The sequence below is a fragment of the Antechinus flavipes genome, chromosome 1 (genome assembly GCF_016432865.1).
Source record: "Antechinus flavipes isolate AdamAnt ecotype Samford, QLD, Australia chromosome 1, AdamAnt_v2, whole genome shotgun sequence".
NCBI lineage: Eukaryota > Metazoa > Chordata > Mammalia > Dasyuromorphia > Dasyuridae > Antechinus > Antechinus flavipes.
In genome coordinates this window covers 652,895,778-652,911,868 of record NC_067398.1, presented here as the reverse complement: position 1 = coordinate 652,911,868, position 16,091 = coordinate 652,895,778, and the positions used below count along the sequence as shown (strand labels likewise).

General features: G+C 43.2%; 3 protein-coding genes across 6 annotated transcripts; 1 reads left to right on the top strand and 2 right to left on the bottom strand.

Moving 5' to 3' along the window:
* Positions 1-10: 10 nt before the first annotated feature.
* On the bottom strand, positions 11-10,709 carry LOC127544705 (ubiquitin-like protein 5). Of its 3 annotated transcripts, none has more exons than XM_051971467.1 (5): positions 10,669-10,709; positions 704-763; positions 544-627; positions 335-372; positions 11-128 (listed from the first exon to the last, which is right to left on the bottom strand). In XM_051971467.1, the coding sequence occupies exons 2-5, from the start codon at positions 757-759 to the stop codon at positions 85-87; spliced, it is 222 nt and encodes a 73-aa protein (XP_051827427.1). In that variant the 5' UTR covers positions 760-763; positions 10,669-10,709; the 3' UTR covers positions 11-84. The 3 variants fall into 3 exon arrangements, with proteins under 3 accessions (XP_051827427.1, XP_051827425.1, XP_051827426.1); XM_051971465.1 differs by lacking the exon at positions 10,669-10,709 and adding an exon at positions 1,051-1,158; XM_051971466.1 differs by lacking the exon at positions 10,669-10,709 and adding an exon at positions 1,014-1,108.
* On the bottom strand, positions 9,632-10,757 carry UBL5 (ubiquitin like 5). Of its 2 annotated transcripts, none has more exons than XM_051971463.1 (5): positions 10,669-10,757; positions 10,337-10,396; positions 10,137-10,220; positions 9,998-10,035; positions 9,632-9,753 (listed from the first exon to the last, which is right to left on the bottom strand). In XM_051971463.1, the coding sequence occupies exons 2-5, from the start codon at positions 10,390-10,392 to the stop codon at positions 9,710-9,712; spliced, it is 222 nt and encodes a 73-aa protein (XP_051827423.1). In that variant the 5' UTR covers positions 10,393-10,396; positions 10,669-10,757; the 3' UTR covers positions 9,632-9,709. The 2 variants fall into 2 exon arrangements, with proteins under 2 accessions (XP_051827423.1, XP_051827424.1); XM_051971464.1 differs by lacking the exon at positions 10,669-10,757 and adding an exon at positions 10,546-10,648.
* A 9-nt stretch (positions 10,758-10,766) lies between these two features.
* FBXL12 (F-box and leucine rich repeat protein 12) lies at positions 10,767-15,146 on the top strand. Its single transcript, XM_051971461.1, has 3 exons — positions 10,767-10,859; positions 11,003-11,075; positions 11,206-15,146. Exons 1-3 carry the CDS (start codon positions 10,774-10,776, stop codon positions 12,028-12,030), a joined length of 984 nt encoding a protein of 327 aa, XP_051827421.1. The 5' UTR covers positions 10,767-10,773; the 3' UTR covers positions 12,031-15,146.
* The last annotated feature ends 945 nt before the right edge of the window (positions 15,147-16,091 follow it).

The following is a 16,091-nucleotide window of genomic DNA, read 5'->3' as shown; positions in this document are numbered from 1 at the left end:
ACAGAACAACTCCAGCATCAAAGTTAGTTTATTAAGCTTTTAAAAAGGGAAGAAAAGTGCAGATTTTGGTGATGGGGTGTGTCCCTACTGGTAATAAAGTTCCAGGTTCATTCCATCGTGGATCTCATCTGAGAGTCTAAGTCAGAGAATCTGAACAGCAGGACCGTTGGCCTCCCCAACACACTCCTCCCCGCCCCAGCAGAGGCCAGACTCTTCCCCTAATCCCCACCTAGAATTAAGCTCTTTATGTTCTTCGGGCTTGGGGAGTGGGGGTTGGAGCTGCACAGGGACTACCTTGAAAGCTAGGAGTCCCTCAAGAATTGTCAAAGGATACAGTCCCCCAGGGTCACGTGATCCTTGAAGATTGTGTACCTGGGATAGAGAGAAGGCTGGTTCTGCGAACGGGTCCCCTCTCTCAGGAAGCTTGAGATTAGCTTATCCAGGCTAGGGCAGCCCCATCATCAGCCTTTTACCAGAGATGGGGATCACGGTGCAGCACGGCCCCTGAACCCGCCGCTGCCCACTCGGGGATCCCGCACTCACCATTTCTTCAGTACAATCTTGTTCCAACGGGTGCCCGTCTGCGCCGCAATCAGTTTCTTCAGGTCTCCTATGGAGTCGTCGGTGCTGGGGCGTTAGTTAAGGCAAAAAGAAAGCGGAGCAGCCGAGCCCATCCCCATCCCGCCTCCCACCAATAGGATACTTGCACTTCACACGGACCTTCTTGCCCAGCCGGTCGTTACACACAACCTCGATCATGGCTCTGGGGATGACAAAGGATCTGATCAGTCTGAGGTTGGGTCCTTTCCTCCAAGCCCCCCGCGGCCTCCTGGCCAACTTTGGCTGCCAAATCTAGTCATTCCACCTTCCCAGGCAGTGCCGGTACCCAGAACACCAGCGACCCCCCCGGCAGCCTTAGCCCCGGCTTCCCGAGGCAGCCCCTGGCCCTCTCCCCGGACACCCCCGGCCTGCCCATCACTGAGCTTGGGGACTTGACAATCCCAGGTTCTCACTCTAGACACGCGCGGTTCCCCCGCCCCAGTTCCTGACCCTCACTCCAGACGCCCCAGGCCTTAGCCGCAGTATCTCCTGTCTCCCTGCGCCCGCAGCACGACACCGCTTGTCAGCGCTTTACGGCCGCCGGAAGCGGAAGCAGTTGCCTGGGTTGCGATGGCGACGATTTCGGAGTTTGGGTAGGCCTTTAGTGCGACTTACTAAAGATGGAGTCATAGGAGTGTGAGAGCCACCCCCCACCCCCCACCCCGCTTGGTTTTCCCCGGGGAAATGGTACCTTCATTCTGGCCCACCTCGAGCACCTGATACTATACCGGGTCCGGGCCTTCTCGGCCTTGCAGCTGCGGGCCCTGACCCGGCACGGGGCGCTGTGCTCCCTGGGGCTGAGGGTCGTCTACAGGGTACCTGGCCTCAGCCACCTCCAGCGTGCTCTGTGCCTGCGTTTGGGGCCCTGCAAGCCGTGCGTGGCGTTCTACCTAGACTAAGGGAGCTCGGTGCCCGGGGGCTGACCAGGCGAGACATCCCGAGGCGCTCTCAGCCACGGAACCCCTTTCTGTCTCCTGATGCCTAACCTCGGAGTCCTCAGCCTTCAAAGGCGTGGGCCTGGGGTCCGTGGAGGAGGCAATCCTTAGGAAGGGCCTGGACTACCGTGTGATCGGGGGAGCGCCCGCCCCCCCCCCCCCCCCCCCCCCCCCCCCCGCTCCCACCCCCCAGCTAGCATCCCCCCCCCCGCCCCCACCCCCCAGCTAGCATCCCCAAGTGTTCAGGGCCCACTCAGACCCTTGAGGTAGTGGATTCTCGATTTGGAGTCTGGGGTCAAGGACTCAAATCCTGACTCTGTAATTCTTATTTATTTTAAATTTATATCTTTTTTTTAATTTGAAAAAACAGTACGAAAAAAAGAAATACAAAACAAAGTAAAACAAAAGAGAACATTTCCCTATACCCAGCAGAACATCAGGGAGGATTCAGAATATATAGCAAATTACCCGATCAAGAAAATAATATATATTAATAGAAGAAATTATATTCATGAATGACCATTTTTTCTTTACTTTCTTGAAAACTGTTCTTTGGTTCTCTGTGGCTCATCTTATGTTTTCTTTTTTTCTCCCCCTTTCATCCCCCAACCACCCCAAGCAAGTTACATTTAAGAAGATATATTTATGTATACATATGTAGATATATATACATTCACACCCACACCCACCCCACATACACAACATTTTTCTTATTCTTGATACTTCTATAATTAAGTTCTGCTCCATAATTTGCCTTGCTATTACTTAACCACCCCTCACCTAAGGATCCCTCCCTTGTTTTCTTCCCTCACCCTTTGCTTCCCCATCCATCCATCTCTCCCCCCTTACTTCTTTATAGATTTTGGAGGGTGCTATATTCTTCATGGTATATATGCAATGTTACCTATTGAACCCATTCCTGATGTGAGGGAGAACAAATAATTTGTCCATATTTAAACAGTCTGTCCATGTTAAGTTTCTTAAAATTGATCTTTTGTACTGGCTCTTATATATTAAATTTTCTGTTAAGTTCTGGTTTGGTTGATAGAAAATCCTGAAAATCTACAAATTTGTTGAATGTCCATTTTTTCTCATTCAGAATTATAGATCATTTTGCTGGATATGATATTTTTGGCCACAGGCCTAGTTCTTTTGATTGTCAGTAGATATGATTCCAGGACCTGTGGTCTTTTATTGTAGCTGCTGCTACCAATAATTCTAATTGTAGCTCCAGCATATTTGAATTGTTTTTTCCTTGTTTCTTGAAAATTTTCTCTTTCAACTGGAGGTTTCAAACTTTGGCAATAATATTCCTATGTGTTTTCTACATAGGATCTCTGAGGTGGTGATTGGTGGATTTTTTCCACTTCTGCTTTCCCCTCATGTTCTATCACTCCAGGATGACTCTGTGATCTCAAGTTTCCTTCTCAAAACTTGAGATGTTTGTCTTTAAAGTAAGAAGGTCCCTTCCAGCTGTAAATCCCATTTTCTTGATCAGATATCTGACTGGGTTCTAGGGCTCTTTAATATTTGTACCTTGGGGCAAAAAGGATGAAATAGGCCTGCCTTAAATCTTTACCTCATTGAAATTCTCCTACCTTTTCATCCTTTAGCTCCAAGTGGACATTTAGGGTTATGGTTTGGCTTCTCTCTGGATATTTGACCTACTTGTTGAGCAAATTTTCAGTGTACTTTCAACTGCTGATTTGTTCTACTTTCTTTAATGTCCAGATTTGCCATAGCAAATTAATTAACAATTATTAAATAAATTTAAGTCAACCATGTAATTAAAATTTTATTTTGTTAATAAAATACAAATAAAAATTTTGTTAAGTTACAAAGTTAAAAAAAGGTCTCTGCTTCAAAGGAATTACATTCTGATAGGAAAACAGCATGCAAAAAACTGTGTACAAACCTAAACCTAATATGTACAGGATAAATAAAAACACTTGAGAGAGAATTACTGGAATTACTAACATTAAGGGAAATAAGAAATATTTCTTACAGATAGTGGGATTTTTGCTGGTATGGCAAGGAAGCCAAGAGCTGTAGATGAAGAGAAGAGAATTTTAACTATGGGGATTTGCATGGAATTGAGAGATGGAGCGTGGGCTGTGCAAGGAACTTCAAGGAAACTACTAATTATTCATGGATGGGGAGTAAGATGTGAGAATAATGATGATATATGTAAAGGCATTGCAAATTTCAAAGCTCCATTAATATTCTGTGGGTTGAGAATTCAATAACGAATGAAACAATCCCTAATCTTAAGGAAATTACATTCTAAAAAAGAAGACAACAAATGTGTATAGAAAAAAAATAAAAATATTAAGTTGGTAAATTCAAAGGGAAGAAAGACAATAGCAGTTGCTGGAATCAAAAAAGACTTCATGTAGAAGATGGTGCTTGAGTATTATTCTATAGAGGGGAAGTTTATGATTAGGCAATGCAAAGACAGAAGAAAGATCAAATAAGAACCAGGGAAGACCAGTTTGACTGGACTTCAGAGTGCAGAAGTGATGTACAAGATGGCTTGAAAGATAGGTTAAAGCCAGGTTGTGAAGGACTTTAAAAGCACCACAAAATAATTTGATTTAGAGTAAATAGGGAGGCACTGGAATTTATTAATCAGATTTGGGATCAAGGAAAATTACTTTGGATAGTCTGGGGTAGATGTACTGGAGTAGGGAGAGATGAAGCAGGGAGATGATTTGGGAGGCTGTGATCCTGAAGTAAGGCAGTAGCTATTTGGAAAGAGAGGAAATAAGATTCTAGAAATATGGTAGATGTAGAAATGGCAAGTTTTGGCAATTACATATATGAGTTGAGGGAGAATGGGGAGTCTCAAATAATCTTGAGTTTATCTCAGAGATGAAAACTGTGATATCCTTAGAAATAGGAAGTTTGGATAAGGGTTGAACTTTGGGAAAAGATAATGACATCTGCTTTTAACCTTCTACAACTTTTAGTTTAAGGGGTTGCTAAGTAAGTGCCCAGTAGATAGAGCACCAGCCCTGAAGTCAGGAAGACCTGAGTTCAAATTTGGCCTCAGACACTTAACACTTCCTAGCTGTGTGATGCTAGGAAAATCACTTTAACCTCAATTGCTTCAGCTTAAAAAAAAAAGAAAAGAAAAGAAAAGAAAAAGACATCTAATTTAGAATGTTCTAGAGGTAGCTGGTAATATGGAGCTCAGGGAAGTGACTGGAGTTGGATTATTTATGTTCAGTTTATCTACAGAAATAATTAAACTCATTGGCTCTAATGAGTAAACCTTCCTACATCTCTTTTTAATAAAACAGGAAATAAATTATAATTTACCATAAGTGTATATACATAAATAGGTGAATTGATTATACTTCTCTAAGAGTCAACCAAAAATGTTGTAATTTCATTGATTGTAAATTTTTTGAAACTTGAAAACTTTTAGGATTGAACAGAATAACTATCAAGTATTGCCTTTTTCCTCTTAATAATTATTTGGGATCGTCTTATGTAACAATAAGAGAGTCCAAGATGGTTTTAAAGGAATATTCTTAGTTAGGCATGATAAATCAGCAGAGGAGACAGAAAGAGAACCAGGAAAGGGCAATATCATGGAAACTCAGGAGGGAAGCATAGACAGCAATGTCAGATGCAGTAAAAAAGGATATAGGCTGAGAAAAGACCATCAGATTTGATCATTGGTATTGATAACTTTGGAGAAAACAATTTCATTTGGGTAATTAGCCTTAAGGGTAAATTACAAAAATGGACATAACTAGTGTAGGCAGCAAAGAAGGGAAAAAGAAATATAGGTCAATAGCTTAGGATTGTTGGATCTGATGGGTTTTTTAAAATACCTACTAGTCAATAACTGCTTGTTGGTTGAATAGGCAAACTAGAGAAGGAGAATCCTTGGGAAACAATTTTTAAATAATAGTTTTTTTATTTTCAAAATATATACAAAGATAGTTTTCAACCTTCATCCTTGTAAAACCTTGTGTTCCAAATTTTTTTTCCTCCCTTCTCCCCACCCCCTTCCCTAGACAGCAAGTGATCCAATATATATTAAATATATGCAATTCTTATATATATATATACATATATATATATATACATATGCATATATATATATCCATATTATCATGCTGCATAAGAAAAATCAGATCAACAAGGGAAAAAAAGCAAGCAAACAATAAAAAAGGTGAAAATACTATGTTGTAATTGTAGGAAATGTTTTAAGTGAGGCAATCTCAATGAAGCAGTCAGTTTTAAAAGTTTTTATTGTCTATTAGGCAGCTAAGCTGGCAATAGAGTTGGGAAAACCTGTATTCAAATGCAATCAGGAAAATTTCAATTCATATGCTACCTCCAACACTTATTGGGTGACCCTGGACAGTTCACCTCTACCTGCTTCACCTTCCTCATCTGTAAAATGGGACTAATTATAGCACTTACCTCCTGGTGTTATTATGAGGGTCTAATGATACAATAATTATGAAGCATTTTGTAAACCTTAAAGTGCTATGTAAATATCAGCTATCATTATTACTTATGTGTCAGATATTGTGCTAGATACTGGAATGCAAAGAAAAAATGTCTCCCTTTTTAGAGGCAACAATAGCTAATCAAATATAAGATAGGCATAGAAGGTGGTGGATTATTATGCAGGGCCTCAAGAGTATCTATATAGTGCAATAGGAGGCTCCTCTATTCATACCAGAAATACCCTTCAAAAGATGGAAGATAAATATAAAATAGCTTATTCTCCCAAATATAGGACTCAACAGGCTCCCCAGAGCTTGAAGTTGGAGGGGTCAAGAGTAGATATGTATGGGAGCAGCAGTTATAAGCTGAGAGACAACCCTCCATCCCTTTCAGGGTTAATGGATGCCTGAAAGACAGATAGGAGATGAGATTGGGAGAAAGAACAATCTGAATGTCTGAATGCCTTCTGGATCTGTGGCATTTGGGGGTAGTGACATAGGATGATACACTGGGACTGTTCTTAGAGTTACTTTCACTTTTTAATGTATCTCTTTGGGAACAGGAGCAAGGTCATCCAAGAGGACCAGATATACCCTAGTCAAGTATCCAGAGAGCTTATAAGTCCATAATTATCCCATTGTCCTTTCTTCTGCTCTTATCTCAAGGCTTTCCCATGAAAAACAAGTCTAAAAAAAAAAGTAAAGAGACCTCAGGCATAGAATTTTGTTCCAGTCCACACAGATAGAAAACTAAAGTCCAAAAAAAGTTCCAAAGAGGAAAAGATAATTGTCTGAATAGTCAGAGTCTATGTAAACATCTTAATTAGGTTGGGAGAGGAAGGGCTTAATTTAGCGCTTAATTTTCCACACCTGCTCCACCCTACATATTTCTTTGCCCCTTTTAGGCCAGGTTATCTAGTTGGTGCCTAATAGCCACTAGGTATTTATCTATTTATTTTCTGTTTCCTAAGACATAAAGAGCTCAGGGATCCAGGTTTCTTTTCCATACCATAGGTGAGCCTGTGAGGAGTCCACAGTTCCTTGGGCTAGACTGTCCTCTACCGGAAAAAAAGGCACAAGATCAGGTCAGGAGCTTCTCGAGTCACTTTCCTTGGTGGGGTCTATCCATTTGTCTTGGAGGAACAACTTTGTCTTTTTTAGAAACATAGAACCAGAGACTTTCATATCCCTCTCACTTAGAGGAATCTAAAGGCACATTCCTAGGTAGGCCTTTCAGGGAGTTCGAGAGGCCAATACTAAATGACTAATTTATAATACTAAGATGTTTCCATTTCTTATGTGGTAAATATGCTAGATACAACCCACATAAATAAAAGCTCTTGGGGCTGGGGGAAAGACCTCAGTAAATTTAAAAGTATAAAAGTATACTGTTACCAAAAAATTTGAGAATCACTGGCCCCGACTATTTCCCTTGCTTTGTAAATAGAAAGTACTGGGCTTGGGATGGAAGACAGCTGGGTGGCGGTGGTGGTATTAGGCCAGGTTTAGGGATAGAACTAGATAGGGCCTTTGAAATTATGGGAAAAGATGTCCTGTTGATCTTGGCAGTGGGAAATCAGAGGAAGTGGGAATAATGAATGACCCAGCAGGTGTTGAAGAGTCCAGGGAGGTGAGTTCATTACCAAGATATGCCTTCAAAAAGACCTTGCTAGTTCCTGGAGCCATTCCTTCTTCTGTCCCCTTTCCACAAAGGTTCCTTAATGACACTGCCAACCCAGGCCAGAATTCCCATCTGCCTGCTGTGACAAGGCCCATAAACTCTGGCAGATAGATGGGGCATTTATGGAGGGAGGAACAAATATGGATAGGTATTCTCACTGGTTTCTGGTTGTTGTGGTTAATAGTGGCTGGATCTAGTAATATCTCTCATATCTGCTAATTGTGGGGGTCCTACAAGTATCTGTCTGGGGCCCTTTTCTTCCTCTAGATTATCTCACCAGATAATCTCAGCAGCTTCCATGTGTTGATCACCTTTATGCAGATGATTTATCAGTTTTTATAGCTGTAATCACTAATTTTGAATATCTCAACCTGCACATATTGTAGCTTTCTCAAACATATCTAAAAGGGAACCCAAACTCAACCCTTTTTGATTTCTATTACTGTCAAAGGTATCTACCATTTTCCCTCACCTGGATGTCATCCTAGATTCTCACATATCCACTCTTGATGAATCTTGTTCTTACCTTCATAACAATCTCACAGTTCCCTTTCTTTCACTCACACAATTGCCACCCTAGTCCAAGCCCCGATGACCTCTCACCTGAACCATTTCAGTAGCCTCTTAAATGATTTGACTCCAATCTCTTTTCATTCTAATCTTTTCTAAACTGTGGCTCTGACCATTTTACCTGCCCTGCTTAGTGAAGTCCAGTGATTCTGTTACCACCAGGGATGAATTATAAGTTCCATTGTTAGGCACCTTCCTATTTTCCCAGACTTTGGATACATCAAACTGCTCCATGTACATTCTAACACCACCGGTTGACTTGTGGTTCTTCCAGCACTACAGCCCATCTCCTCTTTTCCTTTTTATAAGGTGTTTCCCAGGCCTGAAGTCCTCCCTACCACAGGACGCATCTTTCAGTTGCTTCAATTATTAATGCCTTGACTTCTCAGAATCCTGTATTCCTATCTTTTGTGTAGCAACTTATTTTTTTTTCCTATTCCATCAAAAAGCAAGGTTTTTTTTTGTTTGTTTTTTGCTTTTGCATCCCTAGCATTGAGCAAGATTTAATGCTCATTGTTGCCAACTTAGTGCCAACACTACCCATCATTCCCCTGCCTAAAATGCCAGGGTACTTCTAAGAGTTCAGTCTTCCCTCATTCCATACTATTTTTCCTTTCTCTTAAACTTTGTATTTTGGCTCAGGACTTTACCTGACTTCTCTCCTAGTCATTGTATGACCTCAGTTTTCCATATTCCTTGATCTACCAAATCAGGTGCACAAATCATTTTGACTTGTTGGGGTTTTCTTTGCTCTGATGGAAGCGGCCTAGCTTTCACAGACTCAGGGATTCACATCGTCCTTCCAAAAGAATATTAGTGTCTTGGTTTGGAAATCAAGGGTAGAGACTGTTCTGCCTACCACCACACTCTTTCCATCCAGTCTTCAGTGGCTGAAGAGGTAAGAAATAAGCCAGGACCTTGTTCTTGTTTTTCCTGAAGGGGGTGAGGGGGAATTTTTTCCCTTTTGTTTTGACCTTGATGTCTTCTCCTCCTGAAAAGTCAGTGCTGGGACCCTTGTTCTGCTGGTGTCCCTCCCTACTCTACGTAGCAGGCACTCTGGTTCCCTTCCATTAATTTTGATCCTATTTAACATTTTAAGGAAGTGTGGGTCAATAGGAGAGGTTGTGCTTACCTGAACTATTGCAGCCAGTGACAATTTAGAACAAATCTCTCTTTCCATTTTTATGGCATTATTAGTTAGATTTAGTTAAAAATATCCCCTCTCCTTACCTCTATCCTCACCTTTTAAGGGTATCATAAATCAACTGTGTAGTTCCTCTTTTTGTCTACTGCCTGACCAGGTGTCCCTCATTAAAACTTGGTTTCTAACAAGTATCTCATTTCTAGTCACAGCACAAAAACAATGAAGCAGCATCAACATTTAAATTACTTTTATTAGTGAGATTTTAAAAATGGGGGGAGGGGAGTTTGCAGAATTAGCAGGCCCGCTGCTCCTACTGATAATAAAGCTCCAAGTTCATTCCATCGTGGATCTCATCTGACAGTATGAGTCATGGAATCTGAACAGTTGTCTTCTTAACCTCCTAGACTTCTCCCCCACTGCCTAAAGTGGAAGCTATAATACTCCCAAAGGGTTAAGTCTTTTCTGGTCCTCAGCTGATGGGGGTGGGGGGAAAGGCAAAGAAAAAAAAGGTTCCCTCTCTATCCCTAAATAGGAAAAAACGTTCCCTGATAATCCCCAAGTTCCCTAAGTTTCTTGGGAGATATCGCATAAAGGATACAGTCACCCAGGGAAACGTGGTCCTTGAAGATTGTGTACCTGGGATGGAAAGAAGATTAGCAACGTCAGGGCCATCGCACCTCCATCTGGGTCCCGAATTCAGACCCCCCAGACCTGACCCCGAGACTGCCCACACTCACCATTTCTTCAGGACGATCTTGTTCCAGCGGGTGCCTGTCTGCGCCGCAATCAGTTTCTTCAGGTCTCCTATCGTGTCATCTGTGCTGGGCATCCGTTAAGGGGAAGCAGGAGAAAGCCGACCAGAGACGCCAACGCCCCCTCGCCACCCTCTTCCCCCCACCCCTTCTCCCCCGCCCCGATCTTCCCACCAATAGGATACTTGCACTTCACACGGACCTTCTTGCCCAGTCGGTCGTTACACACAACCTCGATCATGGCTCTGGGGATGACAAAGGATCTGATCAGTCACAGGACGGGTCCCTTCCTTCTCTTCACCCCATTCGTTGACGATTCTCACCCCCGTCCTGCTGCTGCTTGAGGCCTCAAACACCCCGGTAACCTCACTCGGCCCCCGTCCCAGGTGCTCACCCCGGATTTCGCCGACCTCCTGGGTCCTCGGCTGTGAGTCACTACCCCTCCGCCTCCCCACTCAGCCTTTGCCCCTGGCTGTGATTTTTGAACGCCCTGGCCCTTAATCAGGCAGATTCTCACCCTTTCGCCTCCAGACGACACAGCCCCTTCCTCACTTCGCACGACAACACCGCCCACACTTTACGGCCACTGGAAAGCGGAAGCGGAAGTTGGACTTGGGTTGCGATGGCGACGGCTTCGGAGCTGCCGGACTGTCTTCTTGTGGAAATTCTGTCGTTTGTGCCTCTCCGGGACCGAATCCGGAGCTCTAGGTACCGCTATGCCCGGCCCCGACTCCCCCAGCGATGCCTCCTCTTTTCTCTTTTGAGTTCTCCGGGCGGGGAGCTGGGACTGGGGAGGGGGGGGATGTCCGGCGGGGCTGGCCCTGACTTCCTCGGCCTACGCTTCTCCCTAGGGTGTGTAAGCGCTGGCAGAGGCTGGTTCTGGACAAGACTCTCTGGAAATGCGTGGATCTGAGTCCTTACGTGGTAAGACCTGGTGTTGGGGTTCTTCCATCCCTGGGAAGGGGACCCTCGCAGGCCTGGGGCTGGTGGGAAGCGGGGCTTTTGTTGGGGATGGTTGGGACCGGGCTCGGCCATCCCCCCCCTTCCCCCCCAGGTCGAGCCCAACGTGCTGTGGCAGCTGATGCGGCAGTACTTCGGCCCCGGGGTGAAGTCGTTCAAGATGCGAGGCCGCCTGCTTTCCGGGCCTCGGGGCGCGCTGCTGACCCCCGCCCTGCTGCAGGCGCTGGGGAAGCGCTGTTCGAACCTGGCGTACCTCAGCCTCATAGAAGAGGATCTCCGAAAAATCCCCTTCTCCTGCCTGCCGACGACTCTTCGCTACCTGGATCTGCAGTGGTGTGAGCTCCCCCAGACCTGGTTTTCCTCAGGGGATGACCCCAGCAGTGTGCCCCACCTCGAGCACTTGGTGCTGGACCGGGTCCCAGCCTTCTCGGACGCGCAGCTGCTGTCCCTGTCCCACTTCGGGACGCTGTGCTCCCTAGTGCTGAGGGTCACCTACAGGGTGACCTACCAGGGGTTTCTTAATGGTTTGCCTGGCCTTAGCCACCTCCAGCGTCTTGAGCTGTGTGGGTGCTCTGTGCCTTCTGATTTGACCCTGCAGATTGTAGGAAAAAACATGCCCAGACTTAAGGAGCTGAGGGTGACTGTGACTGGGCTCACAGCCCAAGGGCTGGGTCATATAAAGGGCATAAAGACCTTAGAGCTCCTGGGCCTCATGGGACCACCTTGTACCCTAGAGGACCTCTCAGTCAAGGACATCCTCACTTTCTGTGTCTCAATGCCTAATCTCAAAACCCTCAGCCTTCAGGGCTTGCGATTGGAGTCAAAGGAGGAGGCAGTCCTTAAGGAAGGCCTGACCCACTGTGTGCTCACTGTAGAACCACATCCCCTGGAAGGTGAGGGATTGGAAAGCCTAGCCTAGTAGCCCCTCACATCTTTACATCAGAAGTATTCAGAGTCTACTCAGACTCTTGAGGTAGTGGAATCAAGGGACTCTTTTGCTAGGTGAGTTTGGAAAAGCTGTTTCCCCTTCTCTGCACCAAATTTACTTAATCTGTAAGATTTGAAAAAATGACTTAAGTCCCTTCTAGTTCTAAATCCTCTAAAAACAGAAATTTTGAGTTCCAGGATCTTCAAACATATATACTTACGGGGTTCATAAAGGGTTGAGGCTTGTGAAGCTTCTCAGAATATCCCCCTATCCTTCCTCTTTACTTCTACTCTCGTCCTTTCTGCCAAGCAGGTATCCTTGGTATAGAGGGCAGCAGGCATTTATGGTCAAGCATTGCCCAAGAATGAATCTGAATTTTTGATAATAGCATTCAAGATTTCCAACCTAGGGTGGAATGAAAGTGTTGCAGTAGAGCTGATATTTAGGATCTTTTCTAGTTTCCTGATTGGGGTTAGTTGCTGTGCCCTTCTTGGCCATCCTATTCTCACTCCTTGGTTTGGCCTTGAGCAAAGCAGCTCAACCATGAACATGGGCAAAAAGTTCCAGAATTCTTCTTAGGGTCTGGGGGGGGGGGGGGAGGGTACATGCTCTACTTCACCCTCTATTCCTTAGCCATTTGAATTGGAAAACAATGCCCTAAAAACTTTTACCCTTTCATTTCTGAAATGTTTATCCTTGGGCTTGCTGCCATGATAAATAGTTGCCTCACCTGGCTTATAATTTTAGGCAGGAGATAACCTTGTTTCACTATACAACTCTTTCCCTCTCCCTCTCTTGTGACCATCTTTTCTAGGATACCTACCCCAGGTATTTCCCTTCTGAAACCATAAAATTACCCCTGCTGTAGTTTTTAGGAGTGTCTACCTATTTCTCTATGTTCCCTTTTATTATCTCTGTAACTTTCCTTATCAAAGTACCTTTCTGCATTCGAATATGTGCTTCTTGTTGAATGGGTCTGTCTTTATATTTCCAGTGCTTAGTTGTGTAATATTGTAACCAAGGCTTTGGGACACATTCTTTCAAAATGACTAGATCTTTGGCTCAGCTCTTTATACACAAATGCTTCATGCCTCCCAAACCCTGGATTATTCACCAATTGAGTTTTTGTTTCTTTGACCCTAGACTGGTATTCTCAGTATCCTGAGCTTTGTTTTAAGTAAGTGAGGTAGGCTGGATCTGTTTTGGGGGCCAGAGGGAGTTTTTTCCTGAGCTACCAGTTAGGTTAGAATCTCTGAAAGAGTTCTTTGATCTGTCTACCAACAATCATTTATTAAATGTATATTACGTGCCAGCACTAGAAATAGAAGAAAATGATAGTGATTCAAATCCAAGTGAGACCCTGCTCTCAAGGAGTTTACTTTCTGTATAAAAATATAACATGTATAAGTAGATTGTCATTGTCGTCAGAACTGGAAGAGATCCTGAAATTACCTTAACTTTATAATAGGTAGCAAACTGACTTCCCTGACTTGTTGACTGATGGAGAAGGGGGTAGGACAGGGAGGGACAAGAGATTGTAAAATCTATTGCTAGCAATTTGATCACTTTAATCCTACAGAGTAAGAGGGTGACAGAAAAGTCCAACATGTCTGTATAGGGAGCTCCTTAGTCTTAACTGAAGAATCCCCTCAAAGGATAGAGGTGCCTGGCAGAAGATGGAGTAGCTATTCCTCCCTGGGGAGGGCCCTTCAGAATCTGAAGATGGGGCCAGAGGGAGATGTCAATGGATATTAGGAGTGAAGTCATAATGAATTTGAAAATAGAATTCCTATACTCCTTCCTGTGTTTCTGTCTACCTGAAAGACAAGAAACAAAACTGGGAGAAATAGGAATTTGAGCAGTTCACTGTCTTGGAGTGAAGTTTGGAGAGGGACAGAAGGTGGCTTGTTGATTAGCCTCTTCCTTACACTGGAATAATAAACTTGGAAGACTACTTTTACATTTAAAATGGGATGTAAGGTGGGGAGTTGTAAGGTTTGAGTAGCAATCATGGACTTAGACACTAAATTGTTTTGAAGATGTGAATTATTGAGGAATCCTATAGAAAATCATCCCCACCCCTCAAAAATATATGGAGAGAAGGGGTGAGTAATAAGTGTTATAGTTGGTAGGACTGTTCTGCTTTCTCTACTCTTGTTCCAAGGCTTTCCAGTTTGAATTAACTTTTTAAAAAATTCTCTAAATTAGGACTTTGGTCCCGTTTCAGAGAGCAGGAAACTGGAAGCCAAAAGCTGAAACAAGGTTTGCCCCCAGGTAACAGTATTGTAATTCTTATGACTTTTCTCACATACTGTGGCCAAATTTTGGGGGAGGGACGATAATCGACTATGAAAGACTTTATTCTTCTCAGTGGTTTAGCGATTCAAAGCATTCCCAATAGATTTTGGACAGAAAATGCCATCTGCATCCAGAGGGAGAACTGAGGAGACTGAACGTAAATCAATACATGCTATGTTCATTTCTTTTTTTTAATCTCTCCCATGGTTTTTCCCTCCTGCTCTGAATGTGATTTATCTCTCAATGTGATTCCTCTCTCAATGTGATTCATAGAGCAATGTGTGTTAAAATAAACAAATTTTGGGTGGGGAGGGGGGTAGTGTAGTGGGGGAGTCTGCTTTTATCTCTTTGCTAAGACTATATTTTTCTGTCTTGAGACCCTGAAAGCCCATATTCTGATAAGCAGCTAGGGGTTAGGTTATGGATGTGATTGACTTGGTTGGATTGGTAACAAAGAAATCCCTATCAGACCATCACAAATGGAAGGGGACTTGGAATTAATTCTGAAAGAATTAGACTTGCCTAAGGTTACACAGCAAGTTAATAGACTTGGGGCTAAAAGTCGGGTGTCTCATGCCCTACAATATTTCTCTTCTATAAAAAGCTGTCTCTAACTTCCTTCAGTGACTCTACAGGTTTGTTATCCTAAGGATTTCCCTAAACCTTCTAAGACCAGCACTGAGATTCTCCAAAGAGCCTCCTTGAGAGCCTCACTGGGAAGATGATCAAGTGCCATATGCCTATTAGAACATTTCTTTGTGTGTATCCTTTTTCAGATTGTGAATAAAAATGTTAAAATCCGTGGACAATTCTAGTACCAGTTTTCTTCTAACTAGCCCCTCTTCACTTATAGAAATGCCCAAGATTTACCTCGAGGCTCATCTACAATTGGGAAATTGAGGGTAACTGTTCACAGGCAGGGAAAAGGGGCAAATGACATCAAGCAGAATTGGATGAATTTAGGACTTTCTGAAGGAGAGGAAGTGTTAAGATTTAGGCAGGAAAGTAGGGTGAAGACAGTTTTCATGGCAGAATAGAGGGAATAAAGTTATTTGTGGAAGTGATGGGAATGACTAGAAGTATTCATGGCAGAATAGAGGGAATAAAGTTATTTGTGGAAGTGATGGGAATGACTAGAAGTATTGGGGAGCTAAAAAAGAAGTGATTGTGGTATGATATAATGAAATTTGGAAACAGCAGATTTGGATGCAAATTTGAAGTCTTCCATTTAAATTACTTGCATGATCTTAGGCCTAACAATTACAGCCACAAGTAAAATGGGTTGCCTAGAGAGAAACTGGGTTTCTCTTCCCAGTACAGCCTCAATAAATAAATACTATGACCATCTGCTGGGTATAAGTGGTGATTCTCAGTTTATGGGTTACAAAATATGGCTGCTAAGATCCAACTCAAATTCTATGAAACAGATTAATCTCCATAGACTTTAGTCTGCAAAACCAGTCAGACTAGCCTTTTAAGTTTTCCAGATCTAAATTTGCCTTTATTCTTTTTCCCTATCCTAGAATGAATTTTAATTTAGATACTGATTCCCAATCTCATACTGAGTCCTATGGTATGAAATGTAGTTATTGAATAGTTAGAAATCTCCACTTTGTTTCTGCTACATTAGTAAGTAGCAGAGCTGGGAATGAACAATTCTAACTCAAATCCAAATCCAAAATCTGAACTTTGCTTTAGTTATCTCATTTTACTTTACTCTATTAGAGGAAGGAACAGAAGAGGAAAAGCAGAAG

What these genes read in the sequence shown, in the direction of transcription:
- LOC127544705 (XM_051971467.1), bottom strand. Translation starts at nt 759, where the DNA reads ATGATCGAGGTTGTGTGTAACGACCGGCTGGGCAAGAAGGTCCGTGTG. An exon ending in AAGGTCCGTGTGAAGTGCAA is followed by an intron (nt 628 to 703) that starts GTATCCTATTGG and finishes CTAACGCCCCAG; the next exon opens with CACCGACGACTCCATAGGAG. An exon ending in TCACGTGACCCTGGGGGACT is followed by an intron (nt 129 to 334) that starts GTATCCTTTGAC and finishes TTAGACTCTCAG; the next exon opens with ATGAGATCCACGATGGAATG.
- UBL5 (XM_051971463.1), bottom strand. Translation starts at nt 10,392, where the DNA reads ATGATCGAGGTTGTGTGTAACGACCGACTGGGCAAGAAGGTCCGTGTG. An exon ending in AAGATCGTCCTGAAGAAATG is followed by an intron (nt 10,036 to 10,136) that starts GTGAGTGTGGGC and finishes TTTCCATCCCAG; the next exon opens with GTACACAATCTTCAAGGACC. An exon ending in CCACGTTTCCCTGGGTGACT is followed by an intron (nt 9,754 to 9,997) that starts GTATCCTTTATG and finishes TCATACTGTCAG; the next exon opens with ATGAGATCCACGATGGAATG.
- FBXL12 (XM_051971461.1), top strand. Translation starts at nt 10,774, where the DNA reads ATGGCGACGGCTTCGGAGCTGCCGGACTGTCTTCTTGTGGAAATTCTG. An exon ending in GACCGAATCCGGAGCTCTAG is followed by an intron (nt 10,860 to 11,002) that starts GTACCGCTATGC and finishes GCTTCTCCCTAG; the next exon opens with GGTGTGTAAGCGCTGGCAGA. An exon ending in TGGATCTGAGTCCTTACGTG is followed by an intron (nt 11,076 to 11,205) that starts GTAAGACCTGGT and finishes CTTCCCCCCCAG; the next exon opens with GTCGAGCCCAACGTGCTGTG.